Below are 26,733 nucleotides of genomic sequence, written 5' to 3'. Positions count from 1 at the left end.
CCTCTAGACCTGCAGAAACTCAGCTCTAGGGGCGTCTGGCTGCTGCTTGGGTTTGGACCAAAGGAAGCAGGAGATGGGAGGGAGGGAGTAGAGTGAGGTGGAGGAATTAATTTCCTGGGCTGCCTTCCTGCTTGGCCATGGCCAAGGGCTTCTACTGAGAGCCATAGCTCCCGCAGGGTAACACCTGCCTTTTCCTGCCTGGCTGACCTGGGGGTGATAACAGCTCCTCACTGCGACCGCGGCTCAGGGCACCGCCACTCCTTGGTGGGTTCCCCTGATGCTGCCCACACTTTTGTAAACCGTCCCTTCGCTTTTTTTTTTAAAATTAATTAATTAATTATTAGGCTGAGCTGGGTCTTCGTTGCTGCACACGGGCTTTCTCTAGTTGCGGTGAGCGGGGGCTACTCTTCGTTGCGGTGCGCGGGCTTCTCATTGCGGTGGCTTCTCTTGCTGTGGAGCACGGGCTCTAGGTGTCTGGGCTTCAGTAGTTGTGGCTCTAGAGCGCAGGCTCAGTAGCTGTGGCGCACGGGCTTAGTTGCTCCGCGGCATGTGGTATCTTCCTGGACCAGGGCTCGAGCCCGTGTCCCCTGCATTGGCAGGTGGATTCTTAACCACAGTGCCACCAGGGAAGCCCCGTCCCTTCGCTTTTAAACTCTCCTCATTTACCCCCATGTGATCATCATCCGATTTGTGAAAATACATGAAGACAACCTGGTCTTCAGCTGTCTCTGATGCCCCCACTCCTCCCTCCATTTTCTAAACCCCAGGAAGACAGATCCAGGTGGGGAGGCCAGCAGCTTACAAAGTTGTCTTTATTGGTTTCTTACTGCCTCACAGAGTGTCAGGGTCTATCCCTCCCGGGAATATGGCATTTGAGGAGATAAATATTTATTTTGCTCCCTACTCATCAGTAGGGGGAGGTTTAATAAAAATAGTAATATAATAACAATAATAATGACTGTGATCAATAATAAAATGCCCCTATGATCCCCTAATACACAGGTGGTTGAAGCTTTGAGAAAAATGAACCCCCGCCTTTCTGCGAAGGGCCAGAGTGTGCCTGGAAACCCGTAGGGTGCCCATCTCCCACCAAGCAGCCCTTATAAATACCCCCCCATCCCATCCCTGGCTCGGAGTTATCTTCCTCCTGGACAAATTAGATGACAATGTCAGTTGGCTCGCAGAGCCCCTCCCTCTTCCCACCCCCACCGACTCCCCCCAGACAGAAGGCGCCTGTGCCTGTGCTCTCCCAGCTCCCTCTCTCTCCACCCCCTCCTCTGGCCTCTCTCTTCTCCATCGCTCCTCCTTTATCCTTCTGTCCTTCTCCTCTGGATGGCTTTCACCTCCTTCCAATCACTCTCCCCTCCTCTTGCACTTCCTTTCCTCCCCCTTGCCTCTCTCACCTCCTTCACCAACATCCTCTCCCTCCTTCTCTACCTCTTCCTCTGGATTAGAGCCTGTCTTTCCTGCCCTGACCCTGAGCAGAGACTGGGATATGCCCCAACTCAACCTCCTTGGGGGCTAGACAGTCCACAGCCACGACCCCAGACTGCTCCCAGGAACCCGGCCCCTCTCTGTCCCTCTTCTGGACTCTTGATCACAAGACTCCGGGGGCCTGGCCCTGGAAGTGACAGCTTTGGCAAAATCACCCCTGGACACTGGCGCAGAGGGGCCCCCAGGGCAGAAGGGGGCCATCCTATCCCCCATGGCTAGCACAGGCTGGGGCTGGGAGCAGAGTGAAGGGCGGGATGAGGGCTGGGAGTCAGATCCGCCCCGGCCCTGTCCTAGCAACCCAGGCCATGGCTGCCCAGGCCAGGCCTGCCCTGAGTCCGAATTTCCACACGTTCCGGACCGGCCGGAATATGGCGTTCCTCAAGCTCTTTGCTCTCTCGCATCTCTCGGTCCTGGGATTGGGGGTTGGGCCCCGCCGGAGGGTGTCAAGGGGAGCTCTCAGATTCAGGGGCCAGGGGGAGGCTCCGGGGCCGTTCTGAGACCTGGAGTGGAAACAGAAGGAAGTCAGGGTAGAAGGAGGAAGGCAGGAGACTTCCCTGGTGGCACAGTGGTTACGACTCCGCCTGCCAATGCAGGGGACACGGGTTCGAGCCCTGGTCCGGGAAGATCCTACATGCCGTGGAGCAACTAAGCTCATGCACCACAACTAATGAGCCCGCGAGCCACAACTACTGAGCCCGTTCGCCACAACTACTGAAGCCCGTACGCCTAGAGCCCGCGCTCCGCCACAAGGGAAGCCACCGCAGTGAGAAGCCCGCGCACCACAACGAAGAGTAGCCCCCGCTCGCCACAACTAGAGAAAGCCCGCACGCAGCAACGAACACCCAACGCAGCCAAAAATAAATAAATAAATTTATAAAAAAAAAAAAAAAAGAAAGAAAGAGGAAGCAGGACTCTTCCCTCACCAGGTCAGTGCCTCCCAGAGGCTTCCCCAGGACACATCCCTTGCTGCAGCAGGGCCATCGGAAGAGGTCAGATGAGAGGTGGGGTAGGGGTACGTGAGAAGAGCCTGAGGAAATCCTACTGAACTCTGGAGCCCAAACCAAAGCCCCTTTGTTCATTCACTCCATTCTACATTCAATCAACGAGTAGGCTTTACTCCAAGCAGAAGACAAACTTGACCCCCACAATCAAGGAACCCAGACGAAAATCACAGCACAGCAGGATCAACAGTTAGGAGGTGGAGGGAGGAGGGCGGCAGTGACCACGTGACCAGGCAGCCAAGTGGTCTCTGGAGAAGATGACAGTGGTGCAGAGCCTTGAAGATGGCCTGGCCCTTAATCAGGTGGACGACAGGAAAGGGTATTTCAAGAGAAGCAGGGGAGACAGCAGGGGTGAGGCCTTGGAGGTGTGAAAGAACATGGTGGTCCCAGGGCTCTGAGTGGCTTGGTGCGGCTGCAGTGGGGGCGGCAGTTGGAGACGTGGCTGGAGGGGGAGTGGGAGCCTTCCCAAGTCCTTAGATCTTCCTGGTCCGCAGCCAGAGTGGACTGCTCCCTCCTCTGACCTCTCGCCCACAGGAGTTCCTAGAGCGGGAAATCCCTAGCAGTCCAGCGGCTAGGACTCTGCACTCTCACTGCTGAGGGCCTGGGTTCAATCTCTGGCCGGGGAACTAAGATCCCGCAAGCCAAGTGGCGTGGCCAAAAAAAAAAATCCAAGAGCTCCCCTGCTGTGGTGCTCTCCCCTTGTGCCAGGTACCTCCTACAGGTCTCATAACAATAACCTCATTTTACAGGCGAGGCAAGCTCAGGGAGGCTGGGCACCTCGCCCGGGGCCACACTGCTGGTACAGTCAGAGCCAAGACAGTCAGACCTCGGCTGACCTACCTCCAGGCCCCTGCTGGGACCCACTAAGGGGCGAGACAGGGGAGAGTCAGCATCTCTTAGCATCCAAGGCAGGGATGGGCTCAGCTTGTTCTCTGGCCTCAGGTCCCAGCACGAAACAGAAATGCCTGCCTTTCAACGGGGAAAGGGAGAGCCCCCACTGGCTCACCTGTATCAGGGAGGCCACGGGGCTCAGAGATCCCTGGGGGCAGGACACCGACTCGCTGGACAGAGACGTCCAAGGCTTCCTCTTCACTGCTCCAGGAGCAGGATGAGCAAGGGGACAAAAATCCAGGGTCAGGTTTGAAGGGTCCAAAGGGGATGGAAACACGGGGGAGGGATGCAGAGGTAGTGGAGGCTGTGAGGCTGTCCTTACTGTGGTCCGCGTCTCCAGCGAGGCCGTCACTGACCATGGAAGCTGGGCGCCGCGGGGCCTCGGAGAAGCTGTGGGGCCGCTGCAGGCCAGAGCTGCGGGCACCTTGGCCCTTCTCTTCCGGAGCCTGTTGGGGACAGGGTGGAAGGCTGGAACCAGGTCAAATGAACTGCGTACGGCCTGGACGCCCTGAGGTCCCAGGTCCCATGTAAGCAGAGGCCGGTGATTGGCTCAGCCTCACCAGGGAGGCTTGGGATTGGCTCCAGAGGACTCACACTCACTGGGGGCAGGTCCCTGGCACTGGGCCTTCCGTCTGCAGGGCCCACGTGCACCAGGTGGTTGAAGTTGGTGGGCGTGGAGATGAGCTTGGAGCGCACAAAAGGGTCCTTCAGCATCTCCCTACAGGGGGAAGGGGGGAAGGGAGGGAGGCGGCGAAAGTGACACCTTCCTGCCCCCTCCGGGACAGCGAGGCTCGTGCTTCGTCCCGCCCCCAAGAGTAGGAGGTCCCGCCCAGCCACCGCAACACGCACGCGCACCTGCGCTGCTGCTGCAGCTGCTCCTCCGACACGCGGAAGAAGAAGCGGCGCTTGCTCTTGGTGCGGAACAGCTGGCGCCGGCTGTTGTCGGTGAGGTTGGGGATGTCGAACTCGTCCTTATCTGCAGGAGCAGCAGAGAGCTGGGCGGTGCTCACAAGATCCCATGGCGCCAGTCAACTGGTGCTCAGGGTCACACCCCTTCCTCCCACCCCCACTCTCCCTCACCTGCCAGCAGGTTCCTGAGGTAGGTCAGGCGGACCTTCTCGGTGCCAAAGAGGAACAGGGAGCCCTCTGGGTTCAGGGGTCGCACCTGAGGCAACAGGCACAGAGGTCACGCCATACTACCCGACCACACCCCAGTCCAGCCCCAGGGATCTGAGCGGGCCCTCACCTTCTTGAGTGGCACCGTCTGGACCCATTCTGCTTTCCTCACATCAAACACATCGATGGCGTTCTCGCTCAGCACTGTCAGGTAGGGGGCTGCGTAACCTGTAGAGTGGGAAACTGTGCTGTGCAGCCCCAGGCAAGTGAGGCACCTCTCTGGGCTTGTTTCCCCCTCCCTATCACAGGGAACACCTTGTGTACTGTCACAGCACCGTAACTTCCACGCCCCACCAAAGGTCCTTCTCCCGGTTGCCCCACCCAAACTCCATAGCAAGTTAGAGATAACGATCAGGGAGCACTCACTCTAGCCACGCCAGGCCTAGTTCTAACCATGTTGCACAGTTTTCCTCCTTTAATTCTCAAACAACTCCGGGCAGGTAGTATTATTGCCCCTAACTTAAGATGAGGGAACGGAAACCCCAGAGCTAAGTCTCACTCCGTGGTGAGAGCTGGGAATTGGCCCCCAGCAGTCTGGTCCCAACCCACAGGCCTCACCCCCAGACGGGCGATTGTTCATAAAAGGAGCGCTGTCCCTCTCTTCCAGGCTGTAGCCCATCACACCAGCTACCTGTGGACATGTGAGACTCCCCCGCTGCCCTGTCCATTCATTCATTCATTCCTCCAAACATTCATAGCCTCTGGGGTGCGCTTGCCTGGGCTGGGTACTGGATGTGATGAAGAATTGCAGGCCCCCCACACACAGAAGGTGCAGAGAGCCAGGGCAGAGGTGTGAACAGAGGTGGGGCAGCAAGAAGGAGCAAAGGACCGATCGTGGGGGGAGGGAGGGAGTGTGAAAGCTGTAACGATAGTGACAGCAATCATGGGGGTCATCTCTGGACGGCCTACCAGCTCTAGGCCCTGAGCTGCCACTGGGGCTGGACTCGGTTAAGAGTTTGCCAGGTACGGAAAGGAGAGTACTTCAGGCAGGGGAAGATGATCCCGTGCAAGCCACTGAGGGTGTGGTCGGGCAGGAGGACACACGCTGGCCTCCGAATCCAAGCTCAGGAGTTTGGGCAGGGCCCTGTCTTCCTCCAACGCGTGGGCTACACCGCAGGTGTCAGGCCCCACCCAGCCTGGCCCTCCAAAGGCCTCACCCCAACCCGTGGGCACTGCTGGCCACAGCAGCTCTTGGATGCGAGACTTGCGGCCGGCGCTGTCCACATAGACCCCGGCGGTGGTGAAGAGCAGCAGGAACTCACTGAGACTGAGCTCCACGGCGCCCAGGGCCTCACCCAGGCCCCCGCGGGATGGGGGCAGCTCCTCAGGCACCAGACCGGCTCCCAGGGCTAAGGGCGCAGCCTCGTTGAGCAGCGGGTAGAGGGTGAAGGCGCCAGCCGCGCCCACGCACAGCCGGTCACCCAGCAGCCCCAGGCTCTGCACAGGTGCTGGTGCCTGCAGCTCGCGGATGCGGCGCTGCCAGGGCCCCGGGCCTGGACCCAGTTGGTAGCAGAGCACCTGGCGCTTGACTGCGACACAGAGCACGGGGGTGCGGGCCTGCAGGATGCGCCCGGCTGCCAGGGCCTGGCAGCCTCGGGACTCGGGGATCTTGGCTCCTGATGCCTCCATGTTCTCCAGCTCGGCCAGGGCAAAGAGGCGCACGCTGGGGCCGCGGCCGCACAGCACGACCAGAAGGCCCGCGGTGGGGCTCACGGCCAGCCGCTGCACCCGCCGGCACTCACCCACCTGGAAGATGTCTGTGGGGTTGGCGAGGGAGAGTGTCACCGGCAGGTCGGTGAGGAGCGGGTCGGTGCCCAGCCTCCTCTGTCCCCCGGGGCTGACGCGCACCCACGCCCGCCCTGGCCCAGCCTGGTAGGTACCGTTGCTGTGCAGGTGGATCACAAACAGTCCCTCCTCAGTGCCCAGAGCAAGCCGTTTCTGGTCTGGTGGAGGGAGGGAGGGAGAGGGTCAGGGGTCCAAAGGCCCATCCAGAGGCAGGAGACTGGGCAGGCTGCCTGCCCTTGCTAAGCTTAGGTTTCTCCTGAGGACACTGTCCCTGCATCACTGGACCCTTCTGTCCCAGAGTCTGGACTGGCTCTAATAGGGAAGGGCCACGGGGACAGGAGTCAGGGTGAGAGGCCCCCCACCCTGAGCTGTGGGATTTGGGGTAAGTCACGTCACCTCTCGGAGCCTTGGTTTCCCCTTATGTAAAACGGGGATAATAGTGGTTAACCTTTCTCACACAGCTGCCGTGAGGCTGTGGCGAGATGAAGCAGTGCAGGGTGCGTGTTAAGCTCACAGCAATCCCTGCTCGACAAATGCCCTCGTCCCCCGGCTCCAGACTGACACAGGGGACCTGGAGGACGCGGGCAGTGGCTCCTGTAGCCCCCGTCCTGAGGGGCTGCAGGGAGAGGTCCCAGCCCGCCGGGGCAGGGCCGCTTCGGGGCCTGGCTGCCGGGGGAGGCCAGGGAGCCTCCCCTCCTGTTCCCCAGCTGTCCGATACGGAGGCCCCACGGTGCACCAGGCTCCTGGCTGAACACAGCAGCCCCAAAGGAGACAGTGTGAGGCTCCCCCATGGTCACCTGGCTGCTGGTAAGGGTCAGGAGCGGAACCCTCCTTTATCTCTTCCTAAAGCCTCTGCTCTTTTCGCTCACTTGAGATTCTTTTAGAAAAAGCAGAAAGGAGGGCGCAGAGAAATGGAGTGGCAGAAGCCAGGCCCCCAACCCTCGGCCCAGGTCCCTCATCACACAGCTGTGCCCAGAGGAGTGGCGAGGAGGACACGTGCAGGAGAGTCCACAGCTCAGGGCTGCAGGGACCGGGCAGTGCCAGCGGCCCTAGTGTCCGTGGCAGCCCGGGACTCCTCCCCCGAGCCTGCCTGGGCGACGCCCCTCTGCGTGAGGCTCACCGATGATGGCGGCACAGAGCGCGTGGGACAGCAGCGGCAGCCCGTTGTCGTAGGCCTCCTTGAGCGTGTACACCGGCCGGGGCCTGGGCCGTGCGTCCAGCAGCAGCTGCTGCAGCTCGCCCAGCACCTGCAGCCAGCGTTCCCGCTCACCCTCGCTCTCCGCCAACAGCAGCACGGTGCACGTGGCGGGCGGCACCGTCAGCTGGGAGGCCGTCACCTGCGGGCGGGGACCCAGGCTGGGGGGCAGAGGGCCAAGAGCCAGCCGTCCTTCCTCCCGTCCCTCTCTCCAGGGGCTGATGCTTATTAGCACGGGCCTCGGCTTGCCCGGGGCAGTGCTAGGTGCTGTCTTGCAGCAGGTAATAAGCCAGGTGGGCTGGTCAGACAAGCATGGGGACGACTCCAGAGCCGTGGGACCAGTGCCATCGGAGGGGAGGGATGGGGCATCGTGAGACCACAGGGTGGGGCCCCCTCACCCAGGCTAAGCAGTGAAAGACGACTTCCCAGAGGAAGAGACATTTCTGCCGGAGCCTGGGGGATGAGTGGAGTGACCCGGAGTGCTTGAGGTGGGGGAGGGGCAGGGAGCTGGTAGGGTCAGAGATGTGGGGCCTCAAGGCTACGGTTAGGAGCACGCTGAGGGCGATGGGAAGCCGCAGAAGCGTCCTAAACGCGGCAGGACACAACCAGCTTCATATATGGAAAACTGCACTGCAGGATGAAGTGTAGCTACACGGACCAGAGCGGAAGCCACTGTAGCCATCCATGTGGAGGCGAGGGGGGCGAGAGGAAGGGGGCAGCCATGGAGATGGAGAAAAGTGGCTGCAGTGGGGACAGCACAGAGGCAGACAGGGGTCTGGTCCATCACCCTCCCCCGCCACCCCGAACTCACCCTAAAGATGCGGGGCAGGTCCCTGGATTGGGCGTGGATAACATCCAAGGCCAGGACAGGCGTGGCCGAGAACTGGGGGTCCCTGGGAGGTTCATGGAGCAGGTCAGCGGTCGCACGGCCCCAGCTGCCCCCTTGACCCACACATCCCCTGCCCCAAACTACCGCCTGGAACCCACCTCAGATCCAGTGCCTGCAGGAGGGCCCCGCTGGCCGGGCTGAGCCTCGGGTCTGGGGCATCAAACAGCAGCAGGCGCGAGTCACTGAGGGCGGCAAACACTCGCTGCCAGCCCCGCCGGACGCCCGAGGGCCGTGGCACCTGCGGGAGAGCAGGCGTGGGAGGGCCTGCCAGGGCCCAGCCACCCACGCCCGTCTTCCTCCTCCCCCAGCGCGGGCTCACCGACAAGAAGCCCTCGTAGGCGGTGCCCGTGCCCGTTTCAGGGTGCACTCCCAGGGCCGTGTGGAGGAGGTCAGGGGGCACGGGGCAGGGTGGGGCCTGTGGGGCACAAGTCGAGTGACAGAAGTAGCCGCAAGCTGTGGGGAAAGCGGGAGCCGACGGGTGGTGTGAGGTGGGGTGCGGACAGCCCGGACCCGGGACCCTGGGCACTCCCAGCCCCAGCTCCCCTCGGCCTGGCACGGATTCCCCGTAAAATGAGAAAAGAGAAAGGAAGCGGAGCAGTGGGGAATGCTGACCGGGAGGCGCCAGTGGCCTGGGCTGAAACTGCCCGGGTGTGGCAGGCTTGGGGCCACTTCCGTTCCCTCCACCTAGGGGCTGTGGCGGGCGCGTGGGAGGCTGGTGTGCAGGGGGGTGAAGTGGGTGAGGGTCTCACCGTCACAGCCCAGGCCCTGGCGGCCCAGGCCCAGCATCAGCGAGGTGCAGCGGAGACACTTGGTGGGGGATGGGAAGCTCCGGGGGCGCAGCGTGTGTGAGCCAGGCTGGGGAGGGGGACACGCACATTACCCATGCCTGATCCTGGCCTCCGAGGGCCTCGCACTGCCCCGCGCCCCTGCCACCGTCACCAACCCGGCCACCCTGAGGTTCGTGCAAGACCAGTGCATTTGGGCCAGGTGGCAGTGTGAACTCTGAGCCCCAGCGAGCCTCTGGTCGTACTCAAAACTCATTGCCCATTTTTGGATTGGGTTGTTTGTTTTTTTGTTATTGAGCTGCATGAGCTGCTTATAAATTTTGGAGATTAATCCTCTGTCAGTTGCTTCATTTGCAAATATTCTCTCCCATTCTGAGGGTTGTCTTTTGGTCTTGTTTATGGTTTCCTTTGCTGTGCAAAAGCTTTTAAGCTTCATCAGGTCCTATTTGTTTATTTTTGTTTTTATTTCCGTTTCTCTAGGAGGTGGGTCAGAAAGGATCTTGCTGTGATTTATGTCATAGAGTGTTCTGCCTATGTTTTCCTCTAAGAGTTTGATAGAAGACCTAAATAGACATTTCTCCAAAGAAGATATACAGACTGCCAACAAACACATGAAAGAATGCTCAACATCATTAATCATTAGAGAAATGCAAATCAAAACTACAATGAGATATCACCTCACACCAGTCAGAATGGCCATCATCAAAAAATCTAGAAACAATAAATGCTGGAGAGGGTGTGGAGAAAAGGGAACCCTCTTGCACTGTTGGTGGGAATGTAAATTGATACAGCCACTGTGGAAAACAGTATGGAGGTTCCTTAAAAAACTACAAACAGAACTACCATACGACCCAGCAATCCCACTACTGGGCATATAGCCTGAGAAAACCATAATTCAAAGAGAGTCATGTACCAAAATGTTCATTGCAGCTCTATTTACAATAGCCCGGAGATGGAAACAACCTAAGTGTCCATCATCGGATGAATGGATAAAGAAGATGTGGCACATATATACAATGGAATATTACCAGCCATAATCAGAAACGAAATTGAGCTATTAGTAATGAGGTGGATAGACCTAGAGTCTGTCATACAGAGTGAAGTAAGTCAGAAAGAGAAAAACAAATACCGTATGCTAACACATATATATGGAATTTAAGAAAAAAAAATGTCATGAAGAACCTAGGGGTAAGACAGGAATAAAGACACAGACCTACTAGAGAATGGACTTGAGGATATGGGGAGGGGGAAGGGTAAGCTGTGACAAAGTGAGAGAGTGGCATGGACATTATATATACACAACCAAATGTAAGGTAGGTAGCTAGTGGGAAGCAGCCGCATAGCACAGGGAGATCAGCTCGGAGCTTTGTGACCACCTGGAGGGGTGGGATAGGGAGGGTGGGAGGGAGGGAGACGCAAGAGGGAAGAGATATGGGAACATATGTATATGTATAACTGATTCACTTTGTTATAAAGCAGAAACTAACACACCATTGTAAAGCAATCATACTCCAATAAAGATGTAAAAAAAAAAAACAAACTCATTGCCACCACCGCCAGCCCCACTGCAGTCTGCCAGCCAGAACGCACGTGGGGGGAACCCAAGCGGGTCCTTGGAAACCTGGCAGAATGGCTTGGTGCCCCCGCTCCGCCCCGCCGGGCACTGACCTTTGCAGGAGGACCTTCTGCAGGGGGTGTGGTAGCAGCAGGCGTTCTGGGGAACACACCCTGCAGGGGAGGGCGAGCAAACAGGTGAGCCATGCACAGGCAGAGGGTGGGGCCCAGGCCCCCCAACTGCGGGTCTCCTGTCGGTCCTCACCCCCAGGCGCAGGCTGCGGCGGCCCTCTGGCCTCAGCTCGGGCTCCAGCCCAGGCTTCAGGGCCTCTCCCGAGACACCGGGGTCCTTGGTGGAATCCTTCTGGGGAATGGGATGGGGGCAGAGTCAAGGTCCCTGTGTCCTCCCCTGGGACTCTGCCCCAGCCAGCCCCGCAACCGTTCTTACCTCTGAGCTCCGGAAGGACAGGAAGGGAATCAGGGAGTTTGAGGGCTTGGTGTCTGCAAACAGAGGGTATGGGTCACTGGGACCAGGGACTCCACCCTAACACTTGTCGCTGAGGAAACCAGGGGCCAGGGCGGGGTCCTCAGTTTCCACCTCAGTAAAATGGGGAAATGACCACAGGCCGGGAAGTGTCGGGGGGCTGGCATACAGCAGGTGCTCAGTAAGTGCTAGCTAACAGATAGTGGGTTAGGCAGCAGAGTCTGGAACAAACTCTTGTCTCCACAGCCCGGCCAGGCTGTCGTGGGACTCCCTTGGTGACCTGGAGCAGAGGACTTGCTCTAGGACAAGGCATGCAGACGGCCACTCACCCCCTGGCCCATGGGCCCGCAGCTCCTCCCGGAGGGTAGCCAGCTCCTGCTGCAGGCCCTGGTTGTGCCTCTCGACCTCCTGCAGACGGCTGGGGAGAACCAGGCAAGAGCTCGCCACAGGCCTCCGCGTGGGTCCTGGGCCCCTCGCAGTGCCTGCCCGTGGTCTCACCTCTCAGCCCGCAGCTGGGCCTCCTGCACCTGCGTCAGCCGCTCCTGCAGGCCCTGCTTGGCCCGTATCTCGGCCTCCAGTGCTGACTGCAGCTCCAGCCTGGCCGACGCCTCCATCTTCTGCAGCCGCCGTGCCTTCCACTGGTGATCCTGGTGGCCAGGGGGAATCAACGTGAGATGCCCCGAGGGCCTGGCTACCTCAGCGGCCCTCTCCCACCACACCACCTGGCCAGGCTCAAAGCCCCAGCTCTGCCCCTGACCCAGTGTGAGTTTAGGCAAGTCCCTGATCTTCTGTGAGCTAGCGTCCCTACCCGTGGAGTGCGGCTCCTGGCACCCCTCCCCCTGGGTGTCCCTGGGGCTCACCAGCGGCCGGGCAGGGAGAGTCTGGGTGCCCACGTTCCGCAAGGACTCCAGCTCCTCGGCCATCTTGGTGGCCAGCGCCTGCAGGTAGCCTCTTGACACCTTCTCATCATTCACCCTGATTGGGAAGGGGGCTCAGGGTCAGGGGCTGCGCCCTCAGCCCAGCCTGGGCCCAGCCCCCGCCCTCAGCCCCGGGGCACCCACCAGCTGAGGATGTCGGCAATCTGGGCCTCCCAGTTGCTCTCCGTCTCCCGCTGCGCGCCCTCCAGTCTCTGCTTGCTCTGCTGCTCCCGTTCCAGCTCCTCCACCAGCTAGGGGCCCGGTAGGAAGGAGGGCTCAGCCCCCAGGGGCCCCAGCGCCCCTGAGGCCCACCTGTGTCCACCCTCGCTCACCCACTATGGCTGGCCCGCAGCCCTGGCAGCTCTGCCCACCCGGCCTGCCGGCTCCCCGCCTCTGTCCCACCTCCTGCCTGTCTCTCCGGCCCTCTGCCCGCCCTGCTCACCCGCTGCTGCTCCCGGCTCAGCTGCTGGTTCTCCTCCTGCAGCCGGCACAGAGCCTCCTCCTTCCCACGCGGCCTGCGGGCGAGGAGGACGACTCCGTGACTCCCAGCTCGGGCCCTCGCCCTGTCCCCTGCCCCGGCTGCCCAGCTCACCCGTGGCCGCGGGCCTGCTCCAGCTGCACACGCAGGGCAGCCACCTCCTGCCTCAGCTGTGCTTCCTGAGGCCTGCTGCCCTCAGGCAATCCTGTGCCGTTGGTCTCAGAGGCAGTGTGGATGGTCTGCAGGGCATGGAGAGGGGTCAGGGCAGGGGCCTGAGAAGCCATGGCCCACCCTACCCCTGGGGCCTGGCCCTGAGGACCCTGAGCGGGGCCAGGCCAAGAGAAGTACCGCTTGGCGGGGGGAAGGCACCACCTTGATCTGGGGAGGCTCCTTCTCCAGGCTTCGCTCCTGCCGTCTCTGCAGCTGCATCACCTCCTGGCTCAGGGCGGCCACCTGGGCCTGCAGCTGGGATGGGAGCCGAGGCAGTCAGTGCTGACCTTGTCCACCCCAACTCTTTTTTTTTTTATTTTTGGCCGCTCCTCGCGGCATGTGGGCTCTTAGTTCCCCGACCAGGGATCAAACCCGCGCCCCCTGCAGTGGAAGCGCGGAGTCTTAACCACTGGACCGCCAGGGAAGTCCCCGTCCACCCCAACTCTTGGCCTTGCTCCAGACTCTCAGGCTCTGCCGAATGCAGCAGGAGTGGAGGCGTTGGACCCTTGCCCACCCTACCTGTTCCCTCGCTCAGGTCTCGGCCAGCCACAGAGGGGGTGCAAAGGCACTTGGTGTTCCCGGCACCCCGAACCGAGCTCCCCAGCCTTCCTCCAGCCACACCAGAGGTCCTGGGGGCAGGGCCCTGTTGCTGTCCCCGCCCCCCATCACTCACCTCCCTCTGGGCATCCCAGGCTTCCTCCAGCTGGGAGCTTAGGGCCTGGGTCTCGCTGGCCATGGCCACCTCTCTCTCCTGGGCCTCCTGCAGCTTCCGGAGCAGCTCCTCCTGCCACCCCTGGGCCCTGCACAGCTCCTGCTCCTGCGCCCGCAGCCCCGCCCGCACCTCGACCAGCTCCTGGGGTCCAGGTGGCGGTGGGGAGGGCAAGGCCTGGAGTCAGTGCACAGACCTCCTTAGCCTCGAACTCCGGGCCACTCAGCCACCTCCCCAAGCCCTACCTGGAGGAGCTGGTCTCTCTCCTGCTGCACGTCACTGTCCTGGCCTGGGCTACCAGCCGGGCGTCCGTCCACCTTGCTGTCCCTCAGCGTCTCTGCCGGGAATTGTCACTGAGACCCGCACATGCTGAGAGCCCAGCCTCAGCCAGGAACTCTATGTGCAGTATCTCATGGAACCCTCACCCCAGCCTGGCCCATTTTCTACATGCAGACTCAAGAGAGTTTAAGATACTTCCCTAAGATCACACAGCACGTACGTACAGAGCAGGGGCAGGACTGGAAACCAGGTTGGACTCCGGTGTGCTAGGAAAATAGCTCGGCCCCCAAGGTGAGGGTAGAGGGGAAAGAGACGGGGTGCTGGGGGGTACCTGACAGCCTGTCCTGCAGAGTCTGCACTTCCTTCCGTAGCTGCTCCAGTTCCCGAGGGTCTGAGGGGGTTGGCAGAGCCTCTGTGTTGGGGGGCACCCGCAGGTGAGGAGCTCGTTCTGCAGCGGCAGCCCCCGGGGCAGACCCACCCTGCCCAGCCCAGCCGGCTCCCCCGTACCTTGGAGCTTCCGGCTCAGCTCCACCTTCTCCTGCTCCAAACAGCGGAGCTTCCGCTCCAGGGCAGCCAACTGCTCAGAAGTGCTCTCAGGGCCCAGACTGGGGAGAGCAGGGCAAGAGTTGGCAGAGAACCACCCCCCAGCCTCCTCCACTTTTCTGCATCCAAACATTCATTCACCTAAGAAACACCCGCTATGCACCAGCTCTGTACCCAAGTCTGGGCTCTGTGCTGGGAATAAAAACAATCAAGACCAGACCCTGCCCTTAGGAGGCTCCAGGCTGTTCGTGTGGGCAGCAGCCCAGAGCAGTGGTTCCAGGGTCCCCGGGCCCTGGTTCAAGCCCCAGCCCTGGCCCTTACAAGCTGTGTGACCTTGAACATATCAGAATCTCAGTTTTCTCACAGGAAAATGCAGGTGATGCTAGGGGCTCTTCCAAGGGCGGTCAAGAGGACTCAGTGATAAGGGCCCAGGGGACCCCATGCCCAGCACACAGTGAGCGCTCCACGAGTGCGGGTCAGATGCATCCGCATCTGCTTACACGTTGCAACTCCCACTCCCCCAGGACCTCGCTGCAGTCTCAGACCAGCCCGACAAATGGAACTGGGCTGAGAGCATCCTGCCCGTTTTATAGGGGTACAAAGTGAGGCTCGGGGAGTGGTCCTAGGCCTCTGGCTCCGAGTCCAGTACTCGCCCAGCCAGCCGTGGAGGGTCCTGTGAGGGCCAGATGCTGGGGCAGGACCCACAGGAGGCATAGCCCCACCAGGACCTTGAGGGCATGGGGGACTGTCCGGCTGAGGGCTCGAGCACACTTCCCGAGCACCTGTCTCATGCGGATACCAGGTGGGCCACTTGGTTACTTTCCCAGGGTCCTGATGGGCTACGCTCCTGGTGTTCTCCAGGCCAGCAGACCCCAGCTTCCCACAAGGTGTGTGAGGACTAGACTCACCTGCCTGAGGTATAGGTGAAACCCACAAATGGCAGGTGGTGGCCTAAGAAGGTCCCGTGGGAGGGTGGCGGCAGGGTCCCCTGCAGAAGGAGGAGAAGGAAAGGTACAGCTCTGTACCTGTAACAGGTACAGCTCCAGGCGGTGGCTCGAGACCCAGGAGACCCCCTGGGACTGAGTGCCGACCTCCTCCTGCTCAGGTGGGAACCTAGAGGGATAACACAGACCCCCACCCACAAAAAACTACAACTCCCATAAGTCTTTGAGGTTCCGGCCTCCCAGGTGCTGCTGGGAGTTTTCTTTCTTATATGATTTCTGATTAACAGGATGACACTTGTGGTCAAAGGACCTTCACTTGGCACAACCCAGCTTAGTGCAGGTGAACCAGCCCAGGTGAACCATAACTCCCACGAGTCTCTGGGGTCTGAAGGCCTCATCCCCAGCCCACCAACTGCTTTGGGAAACTTCGCGGTGTGGGGGAGGGTCCCACAGCCACTGAGATTCAAGGCAGTTTCCCCACTGCTGTGGGCCTCTCCACTCACCGGATGGTTGAGGGTGTCGTCATCCACGTCGAAGTTGGAGGTGTCCATGGGCCCGCGAAGCTCGGGGATGTAGGGGGCAGTGCTAGTCGCCAGCCGCTCCCAGTCTATGCCTTCGAAGAAGGGGTGGTTCCGGAAGTCGTCCAGCCCTCCGTGGCCCAGACGCTCCTCCTGGCGGCACAGCAGCTGGCGGATCAGGTCTTGGGCACTGGCCGGCACATCGGGCACATCTGGAGGGAACTGCAGGTGGTCCTGCAGGCCCGGGGGAGGGGTGCAGGTGAGTGTCCAGAATCCCACCCTTGCCTCCGGGCATCTCCAACCTCGCAGACTCAGGAGTCCCGCTGCCTTCCCAGAACCCCAGGGCCTGGTGGCCAGACCTCATGGTTCATGATCTTGCCGTAGGTTTCCACCAGGGATTCCGCGTAGAAGGGCGTCTCCCCAAAGAGCAGCTCGTAGGCACAGACCCCCAGGGACCACCAGTCACACTGTGGGCCGTAGTGGCCCCTGCCCTCCTCCATGGCCTGCAGGATCTCAGGGGAGATGTAGTCGGGCGTCCCCACTGCCACCGACGAATCCACCTGTGGGTGGTGGTGTTAATGACGCCATGACCATGGCCTCAGGCTCAGCCCCTCACCACGGCCTTGGGTCTGGGCCTAGCACCCCAACTCCCGAGGGCTTGGCTGGCACGGTGCCCACACCTGGGCCCCAGGCCTAGCCCCTCCTTCCCCTGGGAGTCTGATGCCACCTGCACTAGGCCTGGTGACTCCCGCTCCCCTGGGAGTTCTCCCAGCCAGGTTCTCCTCTGTCCCCATCTAGGGCGGGGTCCCTTACCATGCCACTGTTGTTGAGCCGTAGGCAGGAGCCAAAGTCGGCCAAGCGGATGTGCCCATTCATGTCCAGCAGGACATTGTCTGGCTTGACGTCCCTGGGGGAGGACAGGGAGAGTGAGGGGCTTGATCCGTGCGTGTGGATGTGCATTTAGGCACATGCCTGGGTGTGCGAGTGCGCGTGCTCGCACGTGTTCCTGCATCCACATGTGAGTAGTGTGCCCACGTGTGGGAGGGGGGGGATGGTGGCCAGGCCTCCTGGCTCCCAAGAAGGAAGTTGGTTGAGTTGGGGAGAGGGACCCACAAGGACGACCCTTGGAGGCAGCTGAGCGCACCATGGGGGACACAGGAGTCAGACTCCCCCAGCGCAACCCACGGCTCGGCCACCCATTGGCTGAGGCACCGTGAGCCAGGTGCTTACCTGTGCTAAGCCCTGACTACCTCATCTGGAAAGTGGAATGATAGCAGCTCCCATCACACAAGGTTTTGGGTGTGAGAATTCAAAGGTTCTGTGCATACGAAGCACCCAGCACAGCGCTTGGCACTTATGGGTCAGCTGCCCCCAGAGCTGTCAACAGGGACTGAAAGTGCAGCAGGGGCTTTGGGGACCCCACCTGTGGACGTAGCCCAGCTGATGCAGCGAGTGGATGGCCAGCACCATCTCGGCCAGGTAGAACTGGGCCAGCTCAGGCGGGAGACGGTCCTCAAAGCGGCTCAGCAGAGTGAGGAGGTCCCCTCCAGCGTAGTAGTCCATCACCAGGTACTAGAAGGTGGTGGGCAGGGGGCAAGAATCAGATGGCGGGGGGGCACCTGCCCCAGGGACCCATCTCCCACCTGCCTCACAGGGGTTCCACAGGGTTCTGGGAAGGCAAGGCTGTGTCTCCCAGAAGCTCTGGGGCAGCCAGCTCCCAGCCAAACCTCAGGCAGGAGGCTCTAGGCCTGAGCTGGTGGGGAGTGGAAGCCTTTTCGTCCCAGTAGGAGGGTCTCTCTCTTCCTGGATCAGTGCTTCTGGCCCCAAAAGCCTTCTCCTTTGTCCCTAGGTAACCCCCCTCCAGCTTTGCTGAGCATCCTCACCAGGTACTCCTCATCCTGGAAGGCGTAATGCAGAGCGGTCACCCAGCGGCTGTCCCCCTTCACCAGAACGTCCCGCTCCTCCCGGAAACAGGCCGTCTGCAACAGTTTTGGGGCACAGGGGGTAAGGGAGGAGGGTGGGATCGGAGCCCAGGAACCCCACCTTGCCAGCTCAGGGGATGGAGAAAGAGTCAGTTAAGTCTAGGAATGTGGATCAAGGTCACCTGTGTGAGCCTGAGCCTGTGCTTTATGGCTCTGGGCCTCAGTGTTATCATAAAGAAAATGGGGGGAACTTCCCTGGTGGCGCAGTGGCTAAGAATCCGCCTGCTTATGCAAGGCATACGGGTTCGAGCCCTGGTCCGGGAAGATCCCACATGCCGTGGAGCGACTAAGCTCATGCGTCACAACTACTGAGCCTGCGCTCTGGAGCCCGCGAGCCACAGCTACTGAAGCCCACATGCCTAGAGCCCATGCTCCACAACAAGAGAAGTCACCGCAACGAGAAGCCTGCTCACTGCAACGAGGAGTAGCCCCTGTTCGCCGCAACTAGAGAAAGCCCACGCGCAGCAGTGAAGACCCAATGCAAGCAAATAAAAAAAAAAAGGAAGAAAATGGGAACAATTCTGCTTGTTCTAAGAAAGGCTTATTGTGTGGAAGGGATAGGAAGAATACGCGCTGCTGGGGGTGGCTCCTCTTCCTGTTCAGCAGCCATGCCCGGCCGCTTCCCCTGCAGGTCTCGGAGGCCTGTAGCCACCCAGAGTTCCCCCAGACGCAACACTGACCTCGGCCCTCTTCAGCATCTCCCACTTGTGCAGCATTTTCATGGCAAAAATCTGGCCACTGTCCCTCTGCCTCACCACAGCGACCTGAGGCCACAGAGAGCACTGGGGTCAGTCCAGCCTGGGTGCAAACGCCCTCCTACCCACTACCCCAAGGCCCTTTGCTCACCTCCCCGAAGGCCCCTCGGCCGATCACCTTCAAGATCTCAAAGTCCTCTCTCTGCAGCTGCAGCTCTTTCACCTTTGCTATGAAGGGGCTGACTGAGGGCACACAAAGTGGGGCTCAGAGAGCCTGCAGGGAGGCTCTCTCTCACCTGCAGCTCCCACAAGGCCAGGGCAGGGATGACCTCCCCAGGGATGGCCTGTGGCCAAGGGGTTGACAGGAGCTGTAGCCCATTCAGCCATGATCAGGAAGCGTGGAAGGTGGGGTCCTGGCTTGGCTGACTACCTGGCCCCCCGGAATCCATGGTTCCCTGGACCCCTGTCCCCAGATTCCAGGTGGCCTCTATCCCAGGGGCTGATGGGATTTGTAGTTCTCCCCAGCCTGGGGGCTGACCATGGCTGGCCAGGTCACCCTGGAATGATGGGGATACCATTCCCACCCCCAGCTCACAGTTCTTGGCCCTTTAGCAGGACCAGGCCAGGGCCTGTCTTGGGAAACTGGACCAGCAACATTCCTTGTCCCCAGAGAGGCTTCTCTGCCACTGAGGAGCTGTGGGTCCCTCTGTAGGCACAGAGGTACCTGGCTGGAGTGAGGCCTGGGGCGGCCCCGGAGGACAGGTAGGGCATGGTTCTACGGGGCTCTGGGCGGGCAGGCTCTGTGCTCCCCGTGTGGGGCCTCCTCAGGCCGGAGGCACAGTGAGGTCTGCCCAGGTTCTCACAAGACTCAAAAACGGGCCAAGACACCTTCCCCTGGCGCCCGACGCTGGCACCTGAGGGTGTGGGTGCTCAGGATCTCCTCCAGGCCTGACCAGCCCTACGACTCTGAGCCCTGCCTCGCTCTCTGGACCTGCATCTGGCCACGAACCTCCTCCTTAGAGTCCCTGACACTCCCAGGAGGGACATGTCCAGCCACTCCCCGGCCCTTCTAGGCCTGGAGGAGCCCCAGGCCTGTGGGAGGGAACTGGGGCCTGGAAACTTAGGGAGGTGAGGGGGCGCAGCAGGGGTTGGGGGCAGCTACAGTCTGGCTCCTTGCCTCAGTTTCCCCCTGCCAGCAGGTAAACTCCCTGCCAGCTGGGCAGGTCTGTGGTTGGGACAGAGAGCTGCTCCACAGGTTTATCAGGCAGAACCCCCCCAGCATGGGTGGTGTGGAAACCTCATTACAAAAATTAATTGTCTTTTTCCTGGGTCCATGTGTGCAGCTGGGGAGGAGCAGCTGCAGGTCTGCAAGGGGGAACCCGAGGTGAGGGTGGCTACCCACCAGCCAGACAGGGGCCAAAGCCTGGGGCCTACAGCCAGGAGGACCCAGGCCCCCAGGACAGGCTGCCCAGTCCCCTTGCCGTGCTGCACGGACAGGGGCTCTGGGCAGGAGCAGGGACGAGTTGAGGCAGGAGCAGAGTGAGTCACCGCTCTGTGAGTTACCTGGGGAAATGTCAACAGACAGGCCCCCACGCTGGGGTCCAGGGCAGAGGTGCCAGAGGCAGGCAGGGAGGAGCACACGTGTGTGTGGGCATCACAGGGGGTGATGACAACATAGACACACACACATAAGGTGCAGGAGTACCGGGGAGACAGGTGGGCAGCAGGGGCAGGGGCCCTCGGACTGTCCTCATGCCAGAGGAAAGGGCTGGCACTGGGCCCAACTCACTGGCATGTCTCACAGGCCCCTAACCGTGCCAGGTTGGGCCTCGTGCTGGCCCAGATCTCAGGAGTGCCAGGAATGCTAGTCGCCCACTGGGCAAACACTCGCCTCACCCCGCCCTCCAAGCCAGGCCCCCATGTCCTTCCCCCATGGCCTGGCCAGGCGTGACCAGGGAGCCCTTAGGGTGGCACCAGTGCCCACACTGGATTCAGGGTCATCCCAGGCCAGCCACTCCCAGTGACTCAGATGAGTCAATGCCAGGAAGGGGTGCAGACCCACCTCCATCCAGCCCCCTGCCCCAGCCCTGGGGAGCAGCCCTCAGGAGGCCTGGGCAGCCGCTTGCGCACAAAGGGTCTGAGGTTGGTTCCTGTGTCCAGTCTTGGGTGGTCTGGTGTGCAGGGAAATGGAAGTGTGGGGTGCGGTGGGCAGGGGATGCCTGCAAGTGTGCACTACCTGTGGATCTGTGAGCGGAAGGAGACAAGTGTGTATCAGATCCAGTGTGGGTGCGGGGGTCGGCAGGGTTCCCTGGGTCTCTCCAGGAGCTGCACATGAGTGTCTCAGTGTGTCTGTGGAATGTGGGAGCCAGAGAAAGCATGTTTGTCAGTGGGTCACATGCACAGGGGTCTCCATGTGAGAGGCTGTGTTCTCACAGGTCATGAGATGACTCTGTGTGGAGCGTGTACTGTGTACATGTGTCTGGGGTCTACACCTGGGGCCAAGTTTCTGTGTGTCTGAGTGAGATGTGTGTGGTGCACACGTGCCAGGTTCTGGGAGTGGGAACAAGTGTGTGTGTGAATCTGAATAAGGGTAAAGTGTGTAGGTGACTGAGAGGGCCGGGGTCTGGTGGCATGTATCAGGGCCAGTGCGGGTCGTCTGGGAAGGGGGGAAACCTGTGGGAGTGCGGCTCCCCGCGGGAGGGTCTGTGGGCGTGGAGCACGGAGGGAGAGGCTCCTGGCGCGGTGTCCCTCGGGCAACCCCCCCACGGTCCCTCCCGGGCCACTCACCCCAGCTCAGGAACTGCGCCACGTTGCGCTCCCGCCGCAGGGAGGCGCTGCTGAGCTCTTGGTGCAGCCCCAGAAGCAGATCCAGGAGGCCGTCGAGCCCCGGGCCGCCGCCGGCCTCGCCCCGCGCCAACCGCTCCAACGCGCGCAACCGCCGCTCCATGGCTGCGGCCGGAGTCTAGAGTCGAGCCGCCCGCATGCCTGCCCGTCGGTCCGTCCGTCTGTCGGTCCGCGCGTCCTCCCCCCACCCTCCCGCCCTCCCCGCTGTCACCTTTCTCCGGAGCCGCCTGCGCGCCCTCACCTGGGCGCCGCGCCCCACCCTCCGCCCCGCCCCCCGACGGACGGGCAGGTGTGCGCCGGCCAATGGGAGACGCGACTGGAGGTGAAGGTGGGAGGGCGGAGGCGCGCGGGGGCGGGCCCAACTCCCGGCCAGGAAGTGGGGGGGCGGGCCCCGAAGAGTAACTCCTGGGCGGGGCGGAGCAAGGAAGGCGGGGTGGGTTAGGGGTAGGGGGGATGGGGGTGTGGGGGGGTGGGGATGGGGAGAGGGGGCGGGGTGGGGGAGTGGGAGGAGAGGAGGAAGAGGTGTCCCATCGCGGCCCGGACGGCCGCAGTTATCTTCTCGCAGCCCCAGGCCTAGGCCCACCATGGCCCTCGCCGGCCCCTATCCTAGGTGGGGGATGCCCAGGACACTGCAGCTTCCCTCGCCCCCTGGAACAGGGGCAGCCTCTCCCTCAGCGCGGGGAGAGGGGCTGGGGACTCCCGCGGCCCCGGAGCCGGATGGGAGTTGTAGTCCGCTCCCTCCCCGGGATGCCGGCCTCTCGGCACCCCCTCCAAAAAACTGGCTAGTTTCTGATTTAATGTTGTTTGCATCGTTACAGCCGACCTGGGAGACCGGTAGGTGAGGCAGGGATGGTTACACCCATTTGGCAGATGGACACACTGAGGCTTGGGAAGGACGAAGGTGAATTGAGGGCTGAGGGTGAGGAAGCCTCGCAGCTAGACCCTGGAGTGGGGCGGGGCTGGTAATGTCACCACAGGCTTTTTAAGCCTGGGAGGCCCTCCTGGAACGTGAGGGCCAAGGAGAGGTCGAGGCTGGGTTGGAGGAGGTGGGAGAGGGGAGGGACTGACTCTGTCCAGTGATATTTCTGACTTCTGTCCAGCTGTCTTCAGCTGGGCTGGACCAGACGCCATGGGGCTGTGGGGCTGTCCAAGAGGAGGGACCAAAGGGTGGGGCATTTTAGTGGCTTCAGACAACAAATTCTTCCATTAAAAAATCTCTTTGGAGATTTGCCTCCCCCCTCAGATGGGGACCTTCTTGAGTCCGTACAGGGTGAATTTGCCAGTGTTGAGGGGGGAGGCGCTCTATGAACTTCTGAGGAGCTGAACTGAGCATCCCTAGCAGCACATGGGGGGCTTCCCCCAGGGTCTCCCATTTGATCTCTTCAGAGACTTGCGCTGTGGCAGCGCCCAAGGTCTGTGCAATGGGCTCTCACCCAAGTCAGTCAGGTGGGGGAGGGGAGTCAGGATTGAAACCCAGATCTGAGGATGCTGTCATTGCCTCTGTGTCTCCTGGCAGGGCGTGAGGGACAAGGGTCTGGATGGTGTGTTGAGCCCTCCCTGCTCTCACCTGAAGCGTTCTAGGCCCTCCTTAAGGGGGCGGGGCAGGGAAAGGGCCCACAGGAAGGGTTCCCACCCTCTGAAGCCACAGGAGGGCGCCAGAGACCAGAGGAGGGCCAGGTGCTCAGGACAGGACCAGCTAGTTCCATTTCCTGGGGAGCAAAAGGTAGGGAGAGGGTCCAGGGTGGAAGATGGGCCATTCCTCCTCCGCCCCTCTTGGACACCCTGATCCCCCGCCTCCACCCTACCATGTCCCCAAGGATCAGCAGTCAAGGGCCACCTGGTGAGGCCTCTGGGTCCCAGCTCACACTCCCTGTGTGACCTTTAGCCTCTCTGAATGCCAAGTTGTCAAACAAGTCCATCATCCCCTGGCCTTTCAGACTCTGCCCCCACATAGTACAGCAGAGGGAAAACGGAGCCCCAGACAGCAAGAACTGTGTCCTGCTGGGGTCTTCATGGGGCAGAGCTGGGACTGGCCCTCGGCACTCCACGCCCATCTGGTTCATGATTCTATTTGGTCCTGTGTTCGTTTTTTGTCACATCCTTGTTCCAAGCCTCAGTTTCCTTGTCTATAAAAGGGGGTCGGGTCAGACTCCCTACCCATTGCTTTGCAGCTGTAAGGCCAGAATGCCCCTCAAGACTCATTCTGTTCCAGCCTCGACAAGCAGCCAGTCCTCCCCTGCTGTCAGAAATAGCTCCGGCACTTGGGCCTGCTTTGCTAAGCAGATCTGTTCTCTGATCCTGTGTGTGGGGCCCTGGACCAGTGGGTGGGTGGGTGCTCCAGGGATGAGTGAGTCTGAGCAAGAGACCTCCACCATCCCCTTCTTCCCACCGCGTCCTTATTCACACTCCTCTGGTCACTGGTCACTGCTTCCTGGAGGGCCACCTCCTCCATAACCTCTCTCCCCTCTGAGCCCCTTTGGCATTGAGGTGCTGGCATTAGCTCTCACCCAGCCCTGAGGGCAGCAGACTTGCATTCCTATGTGCTTCTTAGCATTTCAAAGTGAATGCAGATCTGTTATCTTCACAAGGGCCCTGCCAGAAGGAGGAAGTTATTATTTCCCTCCCTTATTAACAGATTAATACCTTGAGGATGGGGAGGTGGGAGGTGGGAGGTGGGTGGTGGGTAGTGCCGGCCTCAAGCTCCTTACCCAGGTTCCAGGCCTAGGCCAGTGCCTGGCAGCAGAAGGGCAGCGTGTGGCATCCAGACTCTGGGGACGGGACAGGGGAAGGCCAGACTGCGGTGGACTCGATTTATGTAGGCTTCCGAGGAAAGTCTTAGATGGTGAGAAAAGGGAACTGCCAGTTTAATGACCCAGGCCTGGCAGAAGGGAAGGACGGTTCAGATGAGGGGGGGACCCCAAAGAGGAGGCAGGTGAGAGCCCAGGGGAAAGCAGGGAAGCCAGGTTTTCTGACCCCCATAGCATAGGCCTCTGGGTCTGGGAGGGGCCCAGACACAAGGCAGGCTCCAGGGTCTGTCACATCTGTACCCACATCTTAGGCCTCCAGACCCTGGTCTGTGGCTCCCCTTTCCCCAAGGTCAAGGTTCAGCGCAGGTGGCTGAGGGTGAGCCCCTCCCAGCCCTGCCCCCCGAAGCTGCTGTCAGCATATAGTCCCGCAGGGCTGACTAGAATGGCAGGCCGCCCCTGCCCTTGGCCACGACGTAAGTGCAGCGCCCCACTCCTGGCCCAGGAGCCAGAGAACAAGGAGAAGCGGCTGTGGGATCCTACAGCCCTGCCTACTGTTGAGTGACTTCTGCCTCTCTGGGTCTCTGTCTGTGTACGCAATAGAGAACTGCCCCAGCTCAGGAGTGGGCGGCAAGTGGTACAGGGAGCGGCCTGCATAGTGGCTGGAGCTTGTCTCTCTAGGAGGAGCACGTGGTTGGAGGGTCGGGAGCTCATGTAGGGTTGCACTGCTGCTCAGGCCTCCAGGTTTGGCTGAAACGTGTGTATTCCCTGGCGGTCCAGTGGTTAGGACTCCGCACTTTCACTGCCGAGGGCACGGGTTTAATCCCTGGTCAGGGAACGAAGATCCCGCAAGCCGCGAAGAGAAGCAAAAAAAAAAGTGTGTCTGCTGGGGTGGCTTGCGGGGAGGGGCTGATGCAGACGGTGGGGTTGAGGGTCCCCACTCCCCACGCTAGTCCTTGGCAGCCACCCACGCCCACTCCCTGCCCACCCCAGCACACCAAGGTTGTGTCCTTTGAAAGGTCCACACTCCAGATGGGTGGACATATGGTGATTTCATCATCCTGGCTTTTCTTCCAAAAACCTCCTCTGTGCTGCTCTAACACGCCACAGGGGCTCCCAGGCTCCAGGGCCACAGCGGCTGCAGCCCCATGTGGCTTTATAATTACCAATCCCTCTGGGAGCACAGGAAGCCAGGCCCAAGCCCCCTCGGCCCCCACCCCTCTGGCCCTTGGGCGCCGCCAAGTCTGCGAGTTGCTTTAGGGAAGGGTGGGTCCTGCCTGCTTTGTTCTGGGAGTTGCGTGGGGAGCTGGGCTCCCTGCACCGACCCTCACCCGCACCCTGATCGGCCTCCCCGAGGTGCTCAGGAAAGGTGGCCACTCAAGTCGGGCATCCATGGGCCCTGCCTCTGGGAAGCAGGGGTCACTGTCTGCATCGGACATCTGAGGGGAGAGGAGAGGACGGCTGAGCCCTAGCAAGTGGCAGAGCTGGGATTCGAACTCCTGCCTGTCTGCCCTGAGGTGCTGCTTTGAATGCTGAGGGGCAGGACTGATGGGTGGGCTTCCTAACCTTGCCACAGCCTGGTGGCCTTGAGCAAGTCCTCTGACCAGCCCACGTGAGATAATAAGAGGGCACTGGGTGGGAGTCACGATTAACCCTTGGTTTATCAAAGAGCAGAAGAAATGTTTATTGCTCTCACCCGGAACCTCCAGGTGTAAAACAGAGCTGCTGTGCGGCGCCCGGAGGCAGTGGGTGGGCCCCCGTGTCCCCTGGGCCCTGGGCCCTGAGGTCCCTGGGGCTCGCAGACTTTGTGGCGCCCAAGGGCCAGCGGGGTGGGCAGACTGCCCCAAAGGTCTCTGATGCCAGGAGCGCTGGCAGCCAGGTGGAGCCCTGTCCTGACCCCAGACCAGCCTCTGAAGAGGGGGCCTTTCACCCAGGGCCCCGGCCAGCTAGGGAGCTGGGGAGGAGGCAAGGGGTGCGGGCTGGTCCCCGGGAGAGTGGTCACACCTTAGTGCACCCCACTGGCCCTCCTGAATCCCCTTATGGCCGGGAGAGGACTCCCCCACAGCCTGTAAAACCCCAACCAGGCCCCAAGCTCCGGGGCTGCACGGGGGGCAGACGCCTGCCCTCGGCCCCTCTTCCAGCCTCAGACCAGCAGTCACCTTCTGGGGCAGCCTTAGGGGGTTCACCGCCCCCTGCCACCTCATGCTGGGACATGCAGGGGTGGGGGGACCAGAAGCACGGTCCTGTGTTCTCTTTGTGTTCTAACAGCTTCAACAAGCATCTCCCTGTCTCGGGTGACCCTGGAAATTGAGCGGCTGCCCCAAGCTTTCAGGGGCCCGGGCTGGAGTGACGGCATTTAAGCTTCAAGGTGCGTTTCTCAAACCTGAGTCTACGGCTGCAGACTTTGGGGGATGAAGTGAGCCATCAGCTTGTTTCTCCTTTGAAAGTGTATTTCCCATCAGAAGCACAGCGGAGCGCCCCATCTGGGGTTGAGCTGACCCAGGTTTGAATCTCCTCCCGTGACACTCGCTCTTCAAGCTCACCTGAGTTCTTGCCATGGAGAGAACGCTGACTTCCTGGGTCATGAGGATCAGGTGAACCATGTGAGTGGTGCCG

At 61.0% G+C, this 26,733-nt stretch overlaps 1 protein-coding gene across 14 annotated transcripts; it reads right to left on the bottom strand.

Moving 5' to 3' along the window:
* Nucleotides 1-794: 794 nt before the first annotated feature.
* Nucleotides 795-21,549, bottom strand: CDC42BPG (CDC42 binding protein kinase gamma). Of its 14 annotated transcripts, none has more exons than XR_009542331.1 (37): nt 21,317-21,549; nt 18,681-18,772; nt 18,515-18,598; nt 17,736-17,831; nt 17,276-17,424; nt 16,666-16,759; nt 16,212-16,412; nt 15,838-16,086; nt 15,299-15,378; nt 14,355-14,452; nt 14,179-14,259; nt 13,814-13,905; nt 13,533-13,745; nt 13,022-13,114; nt 12,764-12,888; nt 12,614-12,686; nt 12,316-12,422; nt 12,115-12,229; nt 11,753-11,901; nt 11,584-11,672; nt 11,219-11,271; nt 11,036-11,134; nt 10,885-10,944; nt 9,181-9,286; nt 8,751-8,884; nt 8,530-8,669; nt 8,354-8,435; nt 7,468-7,684; nt 6,443-6,505; nt 5,720-6,319; nt 4,633-4,730; nt 4,467-4,551; nt 4,242-4,362; nt 3,987-4,104; nt 3,709-3,832; nt 2,418-2,788; nt 795-1,994 (listed from the first exon to the last, which is right to left on the bottom strand). XR_009542331.1 is itself a non-coding variant. In XM_060158742.1 (37 exons), the coding sequence occupies exons 1-37, from the start codon at nt 21,474-21,476 to the stop codon at nt 1,938-1,940; spliced, it is 4,686 nt and encodes a 1,561-aa protein (XP_060014725.1). In that variant the 5' UTR covers nt 21,477-21,549; the 3' UTR covers nt 795-1,937. The 14 variants fall into 14 exon arrangements, 11 of the variants coding, with proteins under 11 accessions (XP_060014725.1, XP_060014726.1, XP_060014731.1 ...); XM_060158742.1 differs by lacking the exon at nt 2,418-2,788 and adding an exon at nt 3,502-3,590; XM_060158743.1 differs by lacking the exon at nt 2,418-2,788 and adding an exon at nt 3,502-3,587.
* Between the last annotated feature and the right edge of the window lie 5,184 nt (nt 21,550-26,733).

The sequence above is a fragment of the Lagenorhynchus albirostris genome, chromosome 9 (genome assembly GCF_949774975.1).
Source record: "Lagenorhynchus albirostris chromosome 9, mLagAlb1.1, whole genome shotgun sequence".
Lineage (NCBI taxonomy): Eukaryota > Metazoa > Chordata > Mammalia > Artiodactyla > Delphinidae > Lagenorhynchus > Lagenorhynchus albirostris.
The sequence above is the reverse complement of the archived record's forward strand: the minus strand, read 5'-3'. Positions and strand labels throughout refer to the sequence as shown.